At 46.0% G+C, this 17173-nt stretch overlaps 1 protein-coding gene across 1 annotated transcript in view; it reads right to left on the reverse strand.

Annotated features, from left to right (window-relative positions):
* LOC146869341 (coiled-coil alpha-helical rod protein 1-like) overlaps nucleotides 1-17173 on the reverse strand; it is a 223758-nt gene that overhangs the window by 12193 nt on the left and 194392 nt on the right. Inside the window, exons 16-17 of the mRNA XM_085651076.1 lie at nucleotides 10827-10978; nucleotides 4507-4648 (exon numbers count right to left, since the gene is read on the reverse strand). Of these exons, the coding sequence (XP_085507202.1) occupies nucleotides 4507-4648; nucleotides 10827-10978 (294 nt within the window). The remainder of the gene's footprint in view (nucleotides 1-4506; nucleotides 4649-10826; nucleotides 10979-17173) is intronic.

Raw genomic sequence — 17173 nt, forward strand, 5'->3', positions numbered from 1 at the left:
CGTCTGGGCTTCCCGAGACAAAGGTCTGGACCTCGAGCCTCCATGCTTGTTGAGGTAGTACATTGCTATTGTATTGTCCGTCTGTACAATCAGGGAGTTGGAGCTGAGTGATGGTCGAAAGGCTTTCAACGCCATGTGAACTGCTCTTAGCTCTAGCAGATTGATGTGCTAAGTAGATTCCTTGTGTGACCATTTGCCCTGGATTTGAAGTTGACCTTTATGGGCTCCCCTTACCAGGAGAGAAGCATACGTGACTATAGTTTGAACAGGTATCTCCTTGTGAAACAGGATCCCTCGTAGGAGATTGGTGAGATTGCACCACCATTTGATGCACCAGAGGGCGTGTTGAGACAATTGGATCTGGTCTTCCCAGTCGCCTGTTCGCTGATCCCATTGATCTTCCAGGTATTCCTGCAGAGGTCTCATGTGGAGACGTGCATTCGGAGTGAGGAATATACAGAATGCCATCGAACCCAGTAGTGAGGATACCTTTCTCACCTTTCTCACAGTCGGGCGAGACAGTGCCATGAGAGCCTGAGCCTTCCGAAGTATCGATAAGCGTCTCGCCTCCAAAGGACAAACGTTTGCCGTGCGAGTATCGATGGAAGCTCCCAGATATTGCAGGAACGGCACGGGAACCGAAGTGGATTTTGCCTGGTTGATATGAAGACCCAACCGAAGGAGATCGTCAGTCCAACTGCAATGCAGCTGAGGTTCCTGAGCCGTGGATGCCTTGATGAGCCAATCGTCTAGATAGGGGTAGACGAACACTTTGTGTTTCCTCAAATGCGCGGCCACCACCGCCTTGCATTTGGGGAAAGTCCTGGGCACTGACATCAGGCCGAATGGGAGCACACAGTTTTGGTAGTGGTTATCCCCACAGTGAACCTCAAGAGTTTGCGATGCTTCTCTATGATGGGAATGTGAAAGTTAGTATCTTGAAGGTCGATTGCGCATAACCAATCTCCTTGATGTAACTGAGGCTAGATTAGGTGTAACGCTAGCATTCTGAACCTCTCTCTCTCTCTCTGAATCCACTTGTTGGCCATCCTTAGGTCAAGAATGGGTCTATACTCGTTCTTGTCTTTCTTTTTGACAAGAAAGAATCTGGAGTATAGCCCCTGCCTCGTTGTAAGGGAGGAACGGGTTACAACGCCTGTTTCTGTAAGAGAATGTCCGCTTCCAGTTGTAATTAGAACATGGATTGTTTGAGGTATTGACGGTGGAGAGTTGATTAACCTGAGTGAGTATCCATTGCGATCAATATTCAGCACCCAAGTGTCTTGCGTTATTTTTTTTGTCACTCTGTCAGGTAATGCTTGATGCTTCCCCCTACCGGAGCAGGTAATGGAACAGGGGGAAGACAGGATTCAGAGTTTTGCACCAGCTGGCATTTTGCCTCCTTGAGCAGGTTGCTCGCCTAATCTTCTTCTTGTTTGTTTTTTCTGATACGGCTGGTAGGAACGTAGGTACTATGGTTGCGTACCTGCCTGGCAGCCCCGATACCATCGAGGGGTTTGAACCCTCTGTGTAGAGCAACGCCGTTGAAAAGGACGGAAAGATTTGCGCCGCTTCTTAAGACTCTCCAGGCCTACTGCTTTTAGTATCATTTCGGCTTTCATCCTGGCCATCTCCTCGTCTGAGTGAGTGCCAAAAAGAGTCGTACCTGCAAACGGGAGATTCAGAATGCGTTGTTGCGATTCAGGCTTGAGTGACGTAAGGCGTAGCCATGAATGCCGCTGTAATGCCACGCCATGGCAATACTCATGTGCAGCAAGAATGGATGTGTCTGCTGCTGCACTTATAATTTGATTAGAGACCATCAAACCCTCTACCAGTATTTCATTAAAATCCTCTCTCTTGTCTCTAGTGAGGTAGTCCGCAAACTGCGGAAGCGATTCCCACACTGCCCTGTCATATCTCCCTAACAAGGGTGTGGCACAAGCAACTTTCATGCAAGTCGCTGCTGTGTTGCAAACTTTCCTCCCCACCGAATCCATTTTGTGGCTTTCTTTATCTGGTGGTACTGTTGAAGTTGGAGCTGTGGCATGTTGCTTCTTCGCAGCCACCACAATAATAGAACTTGAGTTGGGCCCATCCTATGGAAAGCAGGATCCTGCTCCGGAGGCCGGTATTTATTATGCAGCCTGGAAAGAGCTGACTTCACAGTTAAGGGTGTCAAGCAAAGCTCAATCGCTGGTTCTAACAGTCCTGGCACCAGAGGAAGCAAAGGGCATGACACCTGTTTTTGTTGCAGTCTCAAATATGATGGAAGGTGTAGGAGTAGAGAGTGGAATGTTGAACTTGAAAGCACCCCTCACTAAAACCTCATGAGAAGTTGAAATGTCATCAACTGGCGAGATCCGTGGGGGAGGTGAATCCGTCAGTGTAGGTGAATGTCTGCCAGTGCTTGACGAGGAAGTGTCTCTGGTATGTCTGGAATGAGAATTTCGTCTATGATGGGGAGAGGAGTTGGCCTAACGGCTAGGGCGCTCGACCTCGGACCTGGGTTCGAGTCTCGGTAATGACGCTGAACATCCTGCGATTCTGGGCAAATCACTTCATCTCCCCGTGCCTAACAAAGAAATAATGTGTGTCCTAATGTAACGTAACTGGTGCTATGTAAAGCGCTCTGATACCCGATTGGATTCGGGTCAAGTTCGCGCTATATAAAACTCTGCAAAAAAAAAAAAAAAATGATGGCGATGACGTGAATGAGTAGAGGATCTATGACTACAAGAACAATGGCTCGTGTGGGATCTAGACCTCGGTCTTTGTGGCGAAAATGGTGGAGGACGTGGTGGTGGAGGAGGAGGCGGAGGAGGAGTCGTAGATCTTGGTTCCAAATTTGGAAGAGGTGGTGGAGACGGCTGATGAGATGCTGGAGAAAAAACGAGCCTAGATGGTCAATAGGTTCAGGAATAATCCGAATCTGACGTGTAGATACGTCTTTTCCTACGTACCTTCTGAAGTCTTGAAGATGGTGACAAAGTTCTTGAGGAGGTTCTTTGACTCCCTCTAGACGTCGATCTACTCGTCGACGGCGACCTTCGATGTAGCCTAGATGGAGGATCTCGCTTCGACACTGAGCGCCACCCTCTCTGCGTCAATCGACGGTGGGAGTGTGTCGGTGATATACAGTGATGACTTGGGGGCCGTCTCGACGTCAAGCGACTTTGCCGGTGAGAAAAGGTACTCGACGGTGACCTACGAGGTGTCATCGTCAGCGGTGGACTTCCTGAAGCTGACCAAAGTGGTATCGTCCTCGGCTTCGAAATCGACGTCAATAATCTTTTTCGCGACGTGGAACGTCGACGTCGTTTGAACCCAAGAGCCCTGGGTAGATGGCGAACAGGTCGGAGCTGTGCCTCCTCTCGACGTCCTCGTCCGGGACCATTTTTTATCCCTTCTTCTGCTGGAGAGCCCCCCAGAGGCTGAAGCCTCCTGTTTTCTTCTCTCTTCTGCTCCCTCAAGCCGGATTTTCTTTCTGTACCGCCGAGTACGCTTTGAGAAGGTTTTATAGATTGAACAAGCATCAGGAACATGAGCAGCAGGAAGACAAATTATGCACACACTGTGAAGATCAGTCTTGGCCTTCGTCCTACCACTGTCTGGGCACTTATCAAAAAGAGATGGCATTTTTGAGTGAACAACTGCAAAGTTTCTGTCAGAAAAAGACAGAAAAACGAAAAGGAAGACCAAAGACGTCGAGTGAAGTGGTTATTTGCAAAATTCAGAAGTGAATTTTGAAGAAAAACACAAAATCGGTAGAGCTCAATGCTCCAGGGTCCTGAAAGCAGGAGCCAGAAAAAGAACTGAAGTAACTGCCACTAGCTGTGCATGATGGGATACTAATGGTCTCTGGGATCTTAAAGGCACAGCTTCTATTTTCAAAGACATATAATGGCAGCCTATGGGGCTATTCTGTCCTTTCCTTTCAGCTCTATCATGAAAAAAAGGGGCTTTGTGAAGGAGATTATTCTGTGTGTTTAATGCTACAAAAACGACACAAATTTAGTATACTGGCTACCTTTTTTCAATTCTTTATGAGGATGCGGCCAGGGTAGTCTATGTATTTAGGCTGCATAATTGTCTTTCTAGCTCTTAAGTGTCTTTGCAGGCCTTCCTGAATAAAGGCGAAAAATATCCACTTAAGAAGATATATCTAAAGAAGTGGTCCAGGGTCCCCGCAAGTGGGCAGGGCTATTCAAGTGCTTATGACTATACATGGAAATCCCCTATGAGAGAACATACCCTGATACAACACTGCTCTCTGCGCTCCACAAACATACACCTGATACAACACTGCGGACTAGTCTTTGTGCTCCAGCTCTCTCTTTTACTTGATTGTTTTAGGTATTGTTTAGGTAAATATGTATAGTCATTTAGGGATTGTCCTAGGTATTGTTTTGCTTGATTGTTTTAGGTAGTTCTAGATGGTGAGATGTTCACCTGGGGTGCCAACCGCATCACTTGGGTTTAGAAGTGATACACAAGAGTACTTGCCTTTAGAGAGCGGTGTGCCCTTGGGTGCAAGTGCTGTTGGTAGTTGCTCTGTCTCTTCCTCGCCCATGGCCTCAGAGGTCTGAAGGGCAGGGAACCTGCTCTGCTTGTGCTGCCTCAGAAGCCCTTCTTGTCTGAGTGTAGCCTGTGAGAAAAGAAGTTAGACTGTAACAGAGATCGGGATCAAAGGATTAAAGTGCAGCATGATGGGCTACTGCATGGAACGTGAAGCTGGTCTCAATCTGAGCTGTACAGAAGAGAGATGTTCCCTGAGCACTCCACCAAAAGAAGCCAGTTACAATCTTCAAACAAAAGGTCTTCAATATAGGTTATAAAAATAAATATAAATCGCATCCCTGATGAAAACATCTCCCCAAAAGCTAGCCAACACGTGTTTCGTTGTTGGAAATTATTGTACAATTAACTTCCTGAGGGCTAGAAACAGAAACAGACATGAGGGCATTACATAGTAATCATTATTAAAACATCATAAGGCAACCTTCACCATTTGCTAACATTTAGAAAAATTACTAAGTCTGCAAGAAAGAGGAACTGGCAGTGCTGTATATCAAAATCAGTGGTAAGTCCATGCTGTAAATACACAATATTATAGTAACCAGCAATGTGAGACCAGGAGTCAAATCCCTTATTGTGGTAACCCGAAATGCATTTCCTAATGTGACACACCAGAGTTGTTGGCACCCATAAATCAGGATAACAAAGGAAGACAATAAGCAAAGGCTGTGACAGAACGACAGGAAGAAGTGATCATACAAAAGTCCACAATCTGTGATACCGTACAATTATAGACACCATATTATAACGCACTTAGATTAGGAGACTCACCTGAAGTTCTAGAATTAACCCCTAAACCCTTGGATATATTGGTATGACACACCTGAGAATCAAATAATCAAAATAACCAACAGCATGTCAGCCTATCCCATGAAGACTCCAAGCACTCCTGGTCTAAACTCAATCTCACCACTAAAACTGAAGAATAGAAATATAAGAAAACCGAAATGCGTCCATCGTTAACAATAATCCAAATAAAGATAAAATTATCAAATTCTTTGCGCGTTACAGCACCTTGATCATACAAGGTATCCATCCATCGTAAAAATCATATTGATGCAAATCATATACCCACTGGAATAATTCTGTTGATGCATGCGTATCAGCCAAACACTCTATGAAGTTTAATATAAATCAATTTGAGTCCTCTCAAAAAAATACTGGTATTGGGCATTAGTAACATTATGGGTCCTGATCCTTGCTTAATGCAAGTTTAAATCAAACATGGGCTTAGCGGGCGGGAGCGTAGTGCACGACCTGTCCACTTGCGTGCTCGTTTGTGGCATTGTGGATGGGCGCCATCTTAGAACAGCTTATGTACACAGCAATAGAATAAGGACTAGCCGTGACCTCACAACTCTCGTCTCTATTGTTATCTTAATAGGCGCTATCTTGAGACAGTTAATATAGAAAGAGCAATAGCGGACTAATCACATCTCAAGAACGGGCAATATCTCGTAGCCACCATTTAAAAGTGTCAAATGAAAAGTAAAGTATATTTCCTCTTGATATATATTTGTATAGCCCACAACATATTGACACAGAAACCACACTAAAAATGAGGTTGTCAACCTTCTAGCAACTGGGTCAGTACTATGCAGTAGATCGTGAGAAATATAATGCAACTATTCAAAACCAAAATGTCATCATATAAGTAAGGAATTGGGTGACCGACTCTTTATAGGACACAAACCTAAACCACATACAGGCGCAACCGAGGCTATCTTGGCGAGGCCTACCAAGTAACTATAAATCATAATCGCTAAAGCTAAAGTCTGAAAATGGATGTATAATAAAAGGTTATAAGTGAAATTAAGGTTTACATATAATAAACAACGCCCGAACTGCAGGGTGTCAAGGCACGGCGAATCACTTACAGTAGAGTAAATTAATCTCCTATAAAGTAATGTAATTTGTTGTCAACTGCATAGAGTTTCACAAACCCAAGTGCTTCTTTTAGTCTTAATTTGAGTTCACAGTTTCCTACTCGGGAGTCTGCCAAAACCATTTCCATAAGTGAATGAACTCCAGGACACCAAAGGCAATCAACCCCAACCACCACAGTTAAGTTCTAATACCACCTTACTGCTCTGTACCCTCCCCGAGAACATGTTTCACATCATATTCCATTGATACTAAGAATTATTTTCAAAATCACATGATTTTCATTTTTTCATTTAGCTATTGAGGCTTCTATTGCAAACCAGGTTCCAAAGTCAGCAGCTCAGCTACTAAACCATGCCTCGTCTGTCCCAGTGCGGCACAAAAACTGACGGAACCCATGATGTGAGCGACACCCTGAAGCACCATGGACCAGGGCGATCCCAGCCTCTTGGCCTTCAATAAGACTGATCACCAAATCCCACACTCAACATCCTTTCCTCCTGCATGGACATCACTCAAACACTACTCAATTGGTTTGTATCTTTCATAGGCAGCAGGCAACAATATATCCCTATGACCCTCCCAGATCATCTCCATTAATTGTTGAACAGGAGTTGACCATTGTTTTAGTGTTGATCCTCTACCTGGGAGTTCAGGTGTAAACTCATTGCTGGCATAGTTGTATCTTAATGTGGCATATGGCATTCACTATACACCACCTTCGACGTTACCTCTACCTGATCCTGCATGGCAACGGTATATTTCAAACATAATCAAGTCAAAACTAAGTTTATCTTCAATCGGTGGGAAGCTCAAATCTTAGAAGACTGAGACTGTGATAAAAACACAGCTGGCTGGCTTTGGCCACTCCATCTCTGCCAATGCCCAGTCCTTAAGCTTCTACATCAGACTCTGCCATACATTCAGAGAGCAGGCGAAGACGAAAACCCAGACAGCTTGGTATCAACTAAGCCTCATATGAAGGACCATATGCTACTGTTCTAACCACTCATCCTCTCACACACTAACGGAGGCAACATCCCTCCCTTTTGCTCTGTTCTTGAAGATACCAGTGGCTTACGGCCACACGATCAGTTCGCCACCACAACCATGGCTCGTATGAAGTTTCAGTAACTTTTTATTATTTGTCAGAGCATAAAAACCATCAAACAAAACAAATTTTGCTGAAAATCTTCTCATTCTGGTTGTGATCATACCATATTCAGCACAAACACAATGCTCCTGCTACTTATCAATTATCTAGGACAAAAGGTTTCTTATTTGATTCTGAACATACTGTTCTCTCCCAGGAATAAAGTGAAACCCTCTTCTCTAATACCTCAATTAACATCGCTGCCTCCTCCCCAGTCTCCCACCTGAGTCCACCTGTCTCTTGCTTTGTGTAAATGGGTACAAAGCTTCTGCTGGAAATCTTCTTTCCCTTAAGGCCTATAGTCACTTTCATCAACATGCTTCTACCTGCCGAGGTGTCTGAGGCAGACCTTCTCTTAGCCTTATCTCTGCTGTTTATACACTGTCTCTGCTTGGGATGGTACGATCTAGAGTGGATTACAGCTGCGTGCTTCACCGAGGGCCGCTCTATCTAAGGCATCTTAACTACAGCGACATGCCTAGTTTGTTGATCCAGACACTCTGGCCTTGCTGCTCCTAGGCTTCGTTCTTTCCACTAGCCACTCATCGAAGTCCAATATGAACTACACTATACTGTTCCCCATCCACTCTCTGGACATCCTCCTTTACTAATCCAGGGTAGAATCATCTGTCACATTACTATGAATGGGCCAGAGAGCTGTGTTCATCTAATACTCTTCTGCTCACAAGATTTTACAATAGGGTATTGGGTTGCCGCTAATTTTGTAACCAAGCTTCCTCACTCTGGAATCATCTCCTCTTATACACTTCAGGACACAATGTAAGGCTTACATTTTTTAATCAATAGTTGTTCAGACTACAGGGCCAAGAGACTAGCAAGTGTCTAAGCACTCTAGAAAACCACTGTAACATAACTACAACCTGCTCCTTGATCTCCGCCAGGTCTGACCTTTCAACCACCTAATGCTTGAAGGAGCAATGAACAGGATGGAGCTTGCAGGGCTCCGAGCTGGCTGCATCTAGTGATCCCCCGGCACCCTGTTCTGTAAGAGACAGAGGAAGCTGCAGCTCACGAGAACGTACCACGTCCACACCGCTGACAAGATGGCAGTAAGTTGGGAGGGGCATTAGTGAGTCTGGACAATCACACTCCAGCCAACCATGGACAAGCTAGTGAGTGTTGATCAACTGTGAGCCTTCACCAGTGGAAACAGATTCTGGTGTCACAGAGGTGTGGTGGGAGGGCAGCCCCTTTGGGATGAATGGAGGGGGGGGGAGGGGTCAGGGTGAGGGGGTAACTTCCAGGCAGTCAGATTCTCCTGCAGCTTACAGGTAAATCTCACGCTGGAGAAATGTAGAGGCTTTCAACAGCAGAGACACTACTTACAAGTGAAAACAAATGACAAGTCGGGCTCTTTAAATGGAGTAAGAGTGGTATTTTTGTCCCAAAACCCTCAACCCGTAGAGAATCCTGTGAATGAGATCAGGACCTGGCTGTATATGTGGGAGAGCACTTTAGAGAGGGAGTATTTCTGATAATGCCTACCATGAGAGACATTGAGGTCCCCTCAAGGAATGCAGAGAATAAAGTGCGGACCATGGAAGGGGCGCTGTAAGAACTCAAGGCTCAAGTGTCAGTTGCCAAACGTGGTGTTGACACCCTTAAACAGTAGGTTTCTTCAGCTTAAAGACAGAAGTTGTCCTGTAGTTTCAGAGGTCTGAGGAATCGGCGTCTGGATAATCGTTTATGTGGAATCAAAGGTGAAGCACCATGAAAAGGAGGCGACAGCTACGAACATATGTCTACTGGGATTTCCTGCTCTGGCTGATGATAAGTATTCTAGAACTAGGGCTACAAGAATTAAGGGATTCTGCGGCTGCAGCTTTTTGGAAATAAATATAGATTTACCACATAACATCATTTGATGTATAATCTGTAGATTTTAATAAAAAACATGACGACATGCATTCCGATGCACGAGAAAGCCCTTTGAAACGGTTGACTGGTCTTCTTTTAGTTGCTTATAACTGTATTTGGGTGTTAACTTGGTACTACATATGTGAACTCCTTTCCCAGACAGTATTACAATGTGTACAAATGGCAAAATACACTGGATAATTTGGCTTTTCTTGCCGAATAATTTAGTAAATGTGGTTGTCCTCTGCTGCATAATTTCAGTGGCCCTGTATATGCCTGAGGTACAGCACTACATGCAGTGTTTGGTCTTCAATAGTGATACACATGTAGGTGATAAACTGTTTGAATGAGGTAACCGTAGGCAATATAGCTTGAGAGCCCAAACTAAAGCTACGAAAAAGGAGGTGCCAGTGAAGGCATCAAGGAACAAATCTTCTTGAACTGGAATCTTACAAGACTGTGGCATTGACGAGCCATGCAGGGTGTCATGAGGGAACTTCTACTCCTATGACTTGAAGGTCCACCCTGGTTACCAGCCATTGCAAGAGTCCACCCAGGACATTCTTAATGCAAAGAAGGGGCACAGTTCATCAGTCAAAACAGGAAGACTAGATACAAATCCTGATGTCTCACGCCTGCACTCTGAAGATCTGAGATATGTACAGCCCGACACCATTCCCCGCTTGCCGGCCGAGGAGAATCGTGGGTATTTTTAGGTTGTATGCAAGAACTCCACACTTAGAAAAACATACAGTGTGGTGTTGATGTATGTACTTGTCATCTCCTCGCCCTCTTAGTGCTTTCCTGTAATGTCCTTTAGGAAGGAAAGTGTTTTCAATCTTGTGCGATTGTCACTGATGGAACTAAGTTGTGTCTTGAATCAGCAGACCTGCTGGATCCTGGACTGCACAGAGTTGAGTACATCCTCAATAGAATGATTACTCTTTGGAGTTGTCTCCCTCCTTTCTCCAAGCTATTAGTTTTTCATAGCTCTCAAAAGCATGCCTTATTCTACTCTTCTGCTGGCCGATCACCCTAGCCTACTGCTCATGTAACTAACTCAGTGGTTAAGGCCAAAAACCTTTTTTTAACTTGTAAATCTGTGTTCGTTATTCTGTAACCCACGCATGCCATGTAGAATGCTCCACTGACCTTCATGCTGGGTTCATATTAAAACAAGTACAATAAATAAAAGGATTTGAGCCTGGGTGTTGGGTCTTGAGATTTCAGAGATGAAGATCTGACCAGGACAGTGTTTTAAGTCTACGCTTCTAAGACTATCTGGCGCTGATAGATCAAGAACAGAAGGTGGCAGCTATAACCGAGGTTGTACCATCATGAGATTCCGATCCCTCTCCAGCTCTCGAAGCTGCTGGCTCAGCCGCTGTGTTTCATGCTTATGCTTCTCCTCCTGCAGCCTTATCATGTCCTGGCTCCGCTCCTTGTCCCGGACAGTTTGCCGCTCAGCCTGTCTCAGAGCAACCACTGCAAAGGGGAAAACATCCAGATTTTAGGACATAATCTTAGTAGTTAATGGAGACAGATGCGCTTATTATAAGTTGCTGTGGGGTACCTAATTCTAGGTGTTCTTGCAATCCCAAATCAAGAGAGTGAGAATGGCATGTACAAGGATAAACGTAAATGATCCACCAGCACTGTGAATCCAAGTGGGAATGAAACATGTGGAACACAAGAGCACATGACGGACAGATGAAGTGACTGCTCCAGCCTGAAATGCTGGCCACATCCTCTCTGAAGGGGAACACGAGTAACCCCAGACATGTTTCGGGTATTATCAGTGAGGTACAGCAGCCTATGGCCATATCATCCTGAATGCACCCGATCTCGACCAGTGAGGTACCGCTTCTGTTCTGTGGCAGAGTGAGTACGGGAACAAGGAGTGGGAAAAGCCATTGCACTGAGGTTGTCTAACAGAGAATCACAAACTCACGAAGGAGTTACAGTTCTACAAGGAAAAGGGACAGGGTGTATATACCGTCCGAATCCCAGCCCACTGTTTCGGGATCCTGAAACAGCGGGCTGCGATACGGACAGTCCCAATAACAAGCTCTGCCTTTTAGCTATGATGGTATCCAATCAATTGAGACCATTGGACATGAGTTGAAGTTCAGTTTATTAATGGCTACGCAGACAATACAGATCTTTCCATTAAATTAGGGACGCCCATAAGCATGAGTATTAGCCGCCCAGGGTCCACTAGTAAACGTTCAAACTATTTTTGGAGACTCATTATTCTAAAATCTAATCCGCAATTACCAATCCTTTGGATAGAAGCAGTTTCACATTGTTCCATGAAATGTTACTCCCTGATTTAGGGGACGTAACATATTTTTCTGTATTGCGCCAATTTTTCATAGAAGTGATGATTTTAAATTGTTTAATGATTGTCCTGAAGAAGGTGACGAATAGTTGATCTTTCACCGTAACGCCGCATCAACATTTTTTCCACAGTTTCGATTTACCTTGAAGCTGGTTTTTAATCATACATTTTTCTAACAAAACAGGGTCCTATTGATGATTACAGTGTCTATGTGTATTTGAATGTGTTCATGAGATACGTTATATTAGAGATTTACATTATCTGCACTAGCACTTTAAAATGATGTATTTTTAAATATACCCTGTGTTTGAAAGGAATATGCTACTTACCAGTATGCATCTGTTCTTGGCATTTAGAGCTGCAGAGCCACACACTTAGGATAGTAGATCGCCATCTGGTGTTGGGCTCGGATGCTTGCAGGTTGTTGTTGTCTTCGGATGAAGCCTTTGGTCACGAGATAGGTGACTCCTCCCTTGGACTACAGTGCGCATATGCATCAACTCCATCCTCAGATTGTTTTTCGCCATGATGGGAAATGATGGAGTTTGTAGAAAAGAGAGAGATGTCCATGTGTAATGTCTAAGTAAGACGATGCTGGAACAGATACAGGTCCCGGGGAGGTGGGTGGGCGTGTGTGGCTCTGCAGTTCTACATGCCAAGAACAGATGCATACTATTAAGTAGCATATTCCGTTCGAGGCACATGAGCTGCAAATCACACACTTAGGATAGACTATATAGCAGTGTCTCCCCTAGCGGTGGTCACCTGTATCGGTTGCAGCAGTTTGAAATAACGTTTTAATGACAGCCTGACCCACAGAAGCTTGTTGCTTTGCTTGCACGTCAACACAATAGTGTTTAGTGAAGGTGTGTATTGTAGACCATGTGGCTGCCTTACAAATATCTTCTAAGGGAATGCTTCCTAAGAATGCCATGGAAGCCCCTATTTTGCGTGTGGAATGCGCTCTAGGGGGAACTGTTAGTGTGCGTTTAGCCTTGTGGTAGCATATTTGGATACATTTAACTATCCACCTGGTTATCCCAGATTTGAAAATGAGGTTGCCTTTATGTGGTGGAGAGAACGCAACAAACAATTGTTTTGCGGAATGATTTTACTTCTGTCAATGTAGTAAAACAGGGCTCTTTTAACGTCTAAGGTACGAAGAGCTCTTTCAGCTACCGAGTCCGGATTTGGGAAGAACACTGGTAGCTCTACTGATTGGTTAAGATTGAACGGAGATATGACTTTTGGAAGGAATTTTGGATTTGTTCTAAGAACCACTTTGTTGGGGTGTAATTGTAAGAATGGTTCTTGTATGGTTAAAGCCTGGATTTCACTTACCCTTCTGAGGGATGTGATAGCTATAAGGAAAGCCACTTTCCATGTGAGGAATTGTAGTTTGCATTTATGCAAAGGTTCAAATGGGGGTCCCATGAGCCTCGTAAGAACAATGTTTAGATTCCACACTGGAGAGGGTGGTAATCTGGGAGGAATAATCCTCTTAAGGCCTTCCATGAAGGCTCTGATTGCAGGTACTCCAAATAGTGACAAGTTGTGAGAAGTTGGCCTGATGTATGATGTCACTAGTTCTAGTGTACACCTTATATCAGTCCAAATACCCTTATGGTGATTGGTTGTAAAGTCAACCTTATAGACCAGCTATCCTAGTGGTAGCATGGACAAGAGCAGTCTTAGGCTAAACTCTGAATGGCATGTGAAGCCAGCTGTGATACCATATATAATCCCTTGAATACCAAATGAAAGGACACCACAACAGATATATATATAAAATAAAGTGTATTTATTCTAGTCAAACCCTCAGCACTCTTTATGAGATTAGAGGTAAGTACAACACAGTCTTATTTAAGCATACATTAAGTCACACAGGTAAGTAATACAGTTAGGCCCTAGGGGCCACGCAAACCATATACTAAGTAAGTGGTATAAGAGCCACTGTCACGGAATTAGAATAGGCCTAGGGAATCGCTGGGGCTACACTACACTAGCGTTAGTTAGGAAGTGGGAGGCCCACGGGATTCGTGTGCAGAGTGGAAACACTCACGCGTAATGCGTAAAAGTCAATAGCAATAGTACAGTTTAGAAAACGGTAGATTTAGGACACTTCCGGAGTAGCTAGGAGTTGAGACTTGAAAACTAGACACTAGGATAGTCACTATCCTGATGAGCACCGGAGTACCCAAGTTACCTAGCCCACAGGCTGCGGGTGCATAGGGGTGAAGATGCGTCATTTTCGTCGTCGACTCCTATGGATGCCTGAAGAAAGATGCTGACAGGCAGTCAGTGAAGAGTGTCCGGTGGATCCCAAGGCTGGGATCAAGAAGAGAGGAAACCTGCAAGCAGAAGGGACAGAGTCAAGGTCACTAGCCAGTGACCACGTGGAACCAGGAAGGAACCAGGCGATGTCGTGAAGATTGCAGGTGAAGGTGAAGCTTGTCGCTGCAGCCAGGAGGACCAGGAAGCGTCGAGGACGACCAGGACCAGGAGGCGAGCTGTCCCACGAAGGCTCTTGCTGTCGGCGGCGTCGAAGTTGGACTAGGACTCACCAAGCCTTGGCAAGCGGAACCCACGAAGAACGAAGGACTTGCTTTTGGTGCAGACCAGGAAGGTCTGGGGTGCTTCTTCTTTGCAGAGAAGCGGGAGCCAGTCTGGAGGAGCCAAACCAGCGCAGAAGATTTCAGGGTGCGTCGTCACAAAGGCCACTAGCCAGCGGGCAAGCAACCGGACAGACGCGGCAAGCAGGAAAACGCAGAAGGGCCCCACGCAGGACTCGTGGAGTGTGGGGGGCTGATCTTCGGTGCAGATGGTGCTTGGGGTTGGGGCTTCTCAATCCCCGGTGCACAACTTCGAGGGTACCTCAGAAGCTGCGCTTTAAGTTACTAGCCACTTTTTCCAGGTAGCCGGTCCCACGTCGCTCGTCGCCTCCACGGATCTCAGCATTGCTGTCGATGTGGATCAGGGTCGGAGAAGTCTGGAAGTCAAGGCTCTGGTCGGGCTCTGCAGTCGGTTCCTCGTAGAACGTGGGCAAAGCAAAGGGTAGTCTCTTGATGGTGCCTGTTTGCACAGGGTAGCCACTCCTTGGCTACAAGGGAGATTCTTCAGTCTTCTTCTTTCGTCGAATGTCGAAGGTCCAGAGTTTCTGTTCAGTTTTGCAGGTTCAGGATAATCTAATCTCTTGAGGCCCAACTCCCACTCTTATACTAATCTGGGGGGCTGGGATACCTGCTAGGTCACGCCTTATGGGTGGGACCTGGGAGGGGGTGGTTACACCCACTTCCCTTTGTCCAGTTTCGCGCCAGAGCTGGGGCTGGAGTGCCCCAGCGCCGGTTTGAACTGGACTATGCAAGGAACACCTTGTGTGCCCCAGGAATGTCTCATTCCTTTCAGCCCACCCTGCCCCAATACACTAAAGGCTGTCTGGGGAGGTGCTTGCACCTCCCCAAGCAGGAAACCTATTGTCCAGGCCTCCCTGGCTGGGATCACTCCCAGCAGCAGGAGGTCAGACTTGTGTCTGTGGCAGCAGCATCCATTTTGTGAGGCTGAGGCTTTGGTTAGAGTTAAACAGCAAAGTAGGATTTTAACATGTCTCTCCCTCTAGAAGGGAGGGATAATATCCTCATCACCAGAACTGGTATGGGGGTATTATTCCAAAGTGTTAGACACCTTACACGACATGTTTTGATAAAGCCAAACCATAGTTACCATAACCGTTTAAGATTATAAGGCACTTTAAGAGTATATGGTAGGCTATATCATAGAACAGCTATAAGGACATGGTTCCGAAAGCTGCAGACAGGCTCAGCTCATGCTAGAGCACCATCTCACATGTTACCAAGCACTCTGCCTCCAGGATTGTTAAGGCCTGCCATAGGAGTGACTGATAGGTACACATGTGTCTATATATAAGGGTAGATATAGGCATACTATATCTAAGCAAGGGGTGATTACACGACCTTGCCCCAGCTGAGTGATCAGCCAGTTGTGTCTGATTGGAAGGCCAGACCAGGGGTGGCATAATACATGCTGCAGCCCCTGGGAGGCCTAGGGTACACCTATGCCCTGGGTACCTAGGGTACACTGTACAGGGTCCAATAAGGTGATCCTTACCAATTGGGAATGTACCTAGGGTACATGGAGTCCATTTTAAAGAGAGAGCAGACAGCCTGAGACCCTGAATGGCAGGATCTCAGGCCAACTAAGTTGAAAAACCAGCTAGACACTAGGCAAAAAGTTGGGGGTAACCATAGTCAGATATCCACCTTCCTACACAACCCCCCCCCCCCCAAACGAAAGGAGATAAGGCTGGCCTTGACAAGGTAAGCCTCTATTGCCTAAGTGGCCATATAAGGAAGAACCAGCACTGGCATGGTTACCCCCTGTCTCATGGTCCACAAAGCAATCCCTCATCCTAAAGGTATCATAGGGTCTCCACCATAGGGAATCTCTACCTTGGGTGTGTCTTTGCAAAGTAAAAGGCTGGTGTTGAGATGGAGTACTGAAGTGAGTGTCCTCAAAGTGAGGCCTCAGCTTCCTCCAATCATCCTCCACCATGGATGCCTTTCTTTATTTAACTGAGTTGCACTGTGCTCTCAGGGTCTGCCTCTGGCTACCTAAAGCTGGAGGCTGGGTCCCTTTTGTGGGCTTACTGGAGGGACAGGTCAGGTTTGGGGCCCTAAGGTCCCAGGTTTGCCTGTGCCCAACAGAATCCCTCTGGGGGAGGTCCCTAACTACCTGTAAAGGGGATCCCTCAGGAATGTTTTTACCCATCACCTGGCTAGGGCTACTAGCCAGGCAATCCTCATTCTTTTGATGGGGGGGGTTCTTGTGGACAGGGGCCCTCTTGGGGTCCACTGGCCTCCCTGACCTTTGCAGCCCTGGGCTGACTGAGGCAGGGTAGAGAGGCAGGCTACCTGCACCAGACTGGGTCCCACCTTGGAAGGGGCCACTGACATCAGAGGCTCTGCCAGGCCAGGCCTGGCTACCTCTGGGGCAGTTCCTTCACAAGGGGTGAGGTCAGATCCCTGAGGAGGCTGACCTTTTCCTAATGTCTGGGGAGAGGGAGACTTTTCTTCCTCCCCACTACTCTCTGTTTGTGTGGAGTGATCCATAGTTTCAGGCTTCACTACACCTATGTCAGTCTGAGTATGGGCTGAGACCATTACAGCCTTGCCAACCTTTTCAGGGAGGCACTCAGTTTGGGTTTGAGCTGTGACTGTCACAGCTCTGCCAGTCTCTACAGGGAAGTCTGTCTTTGCCTGGGCTGTGGCTACCACTGCCCTTCCAACCTTTTCAGGGAGGAAATCTACTTGGACAGGGGTTGT

The sequence above is a fragment of the Triturus cristatus genome, chromosome 1_1, assembly GCF_964204655.1.
Source record: "Triturus cristatus chromosome 1_1, aTriCri1.1, whole genome shotgun sequence".
Taxonomy (NCBI): domain Eukaryota; kingdom Metazoa; phylum Chordata; class Amphibia; order Caudata; family Salamandridae; genus Triturus; species Triturus cristatus.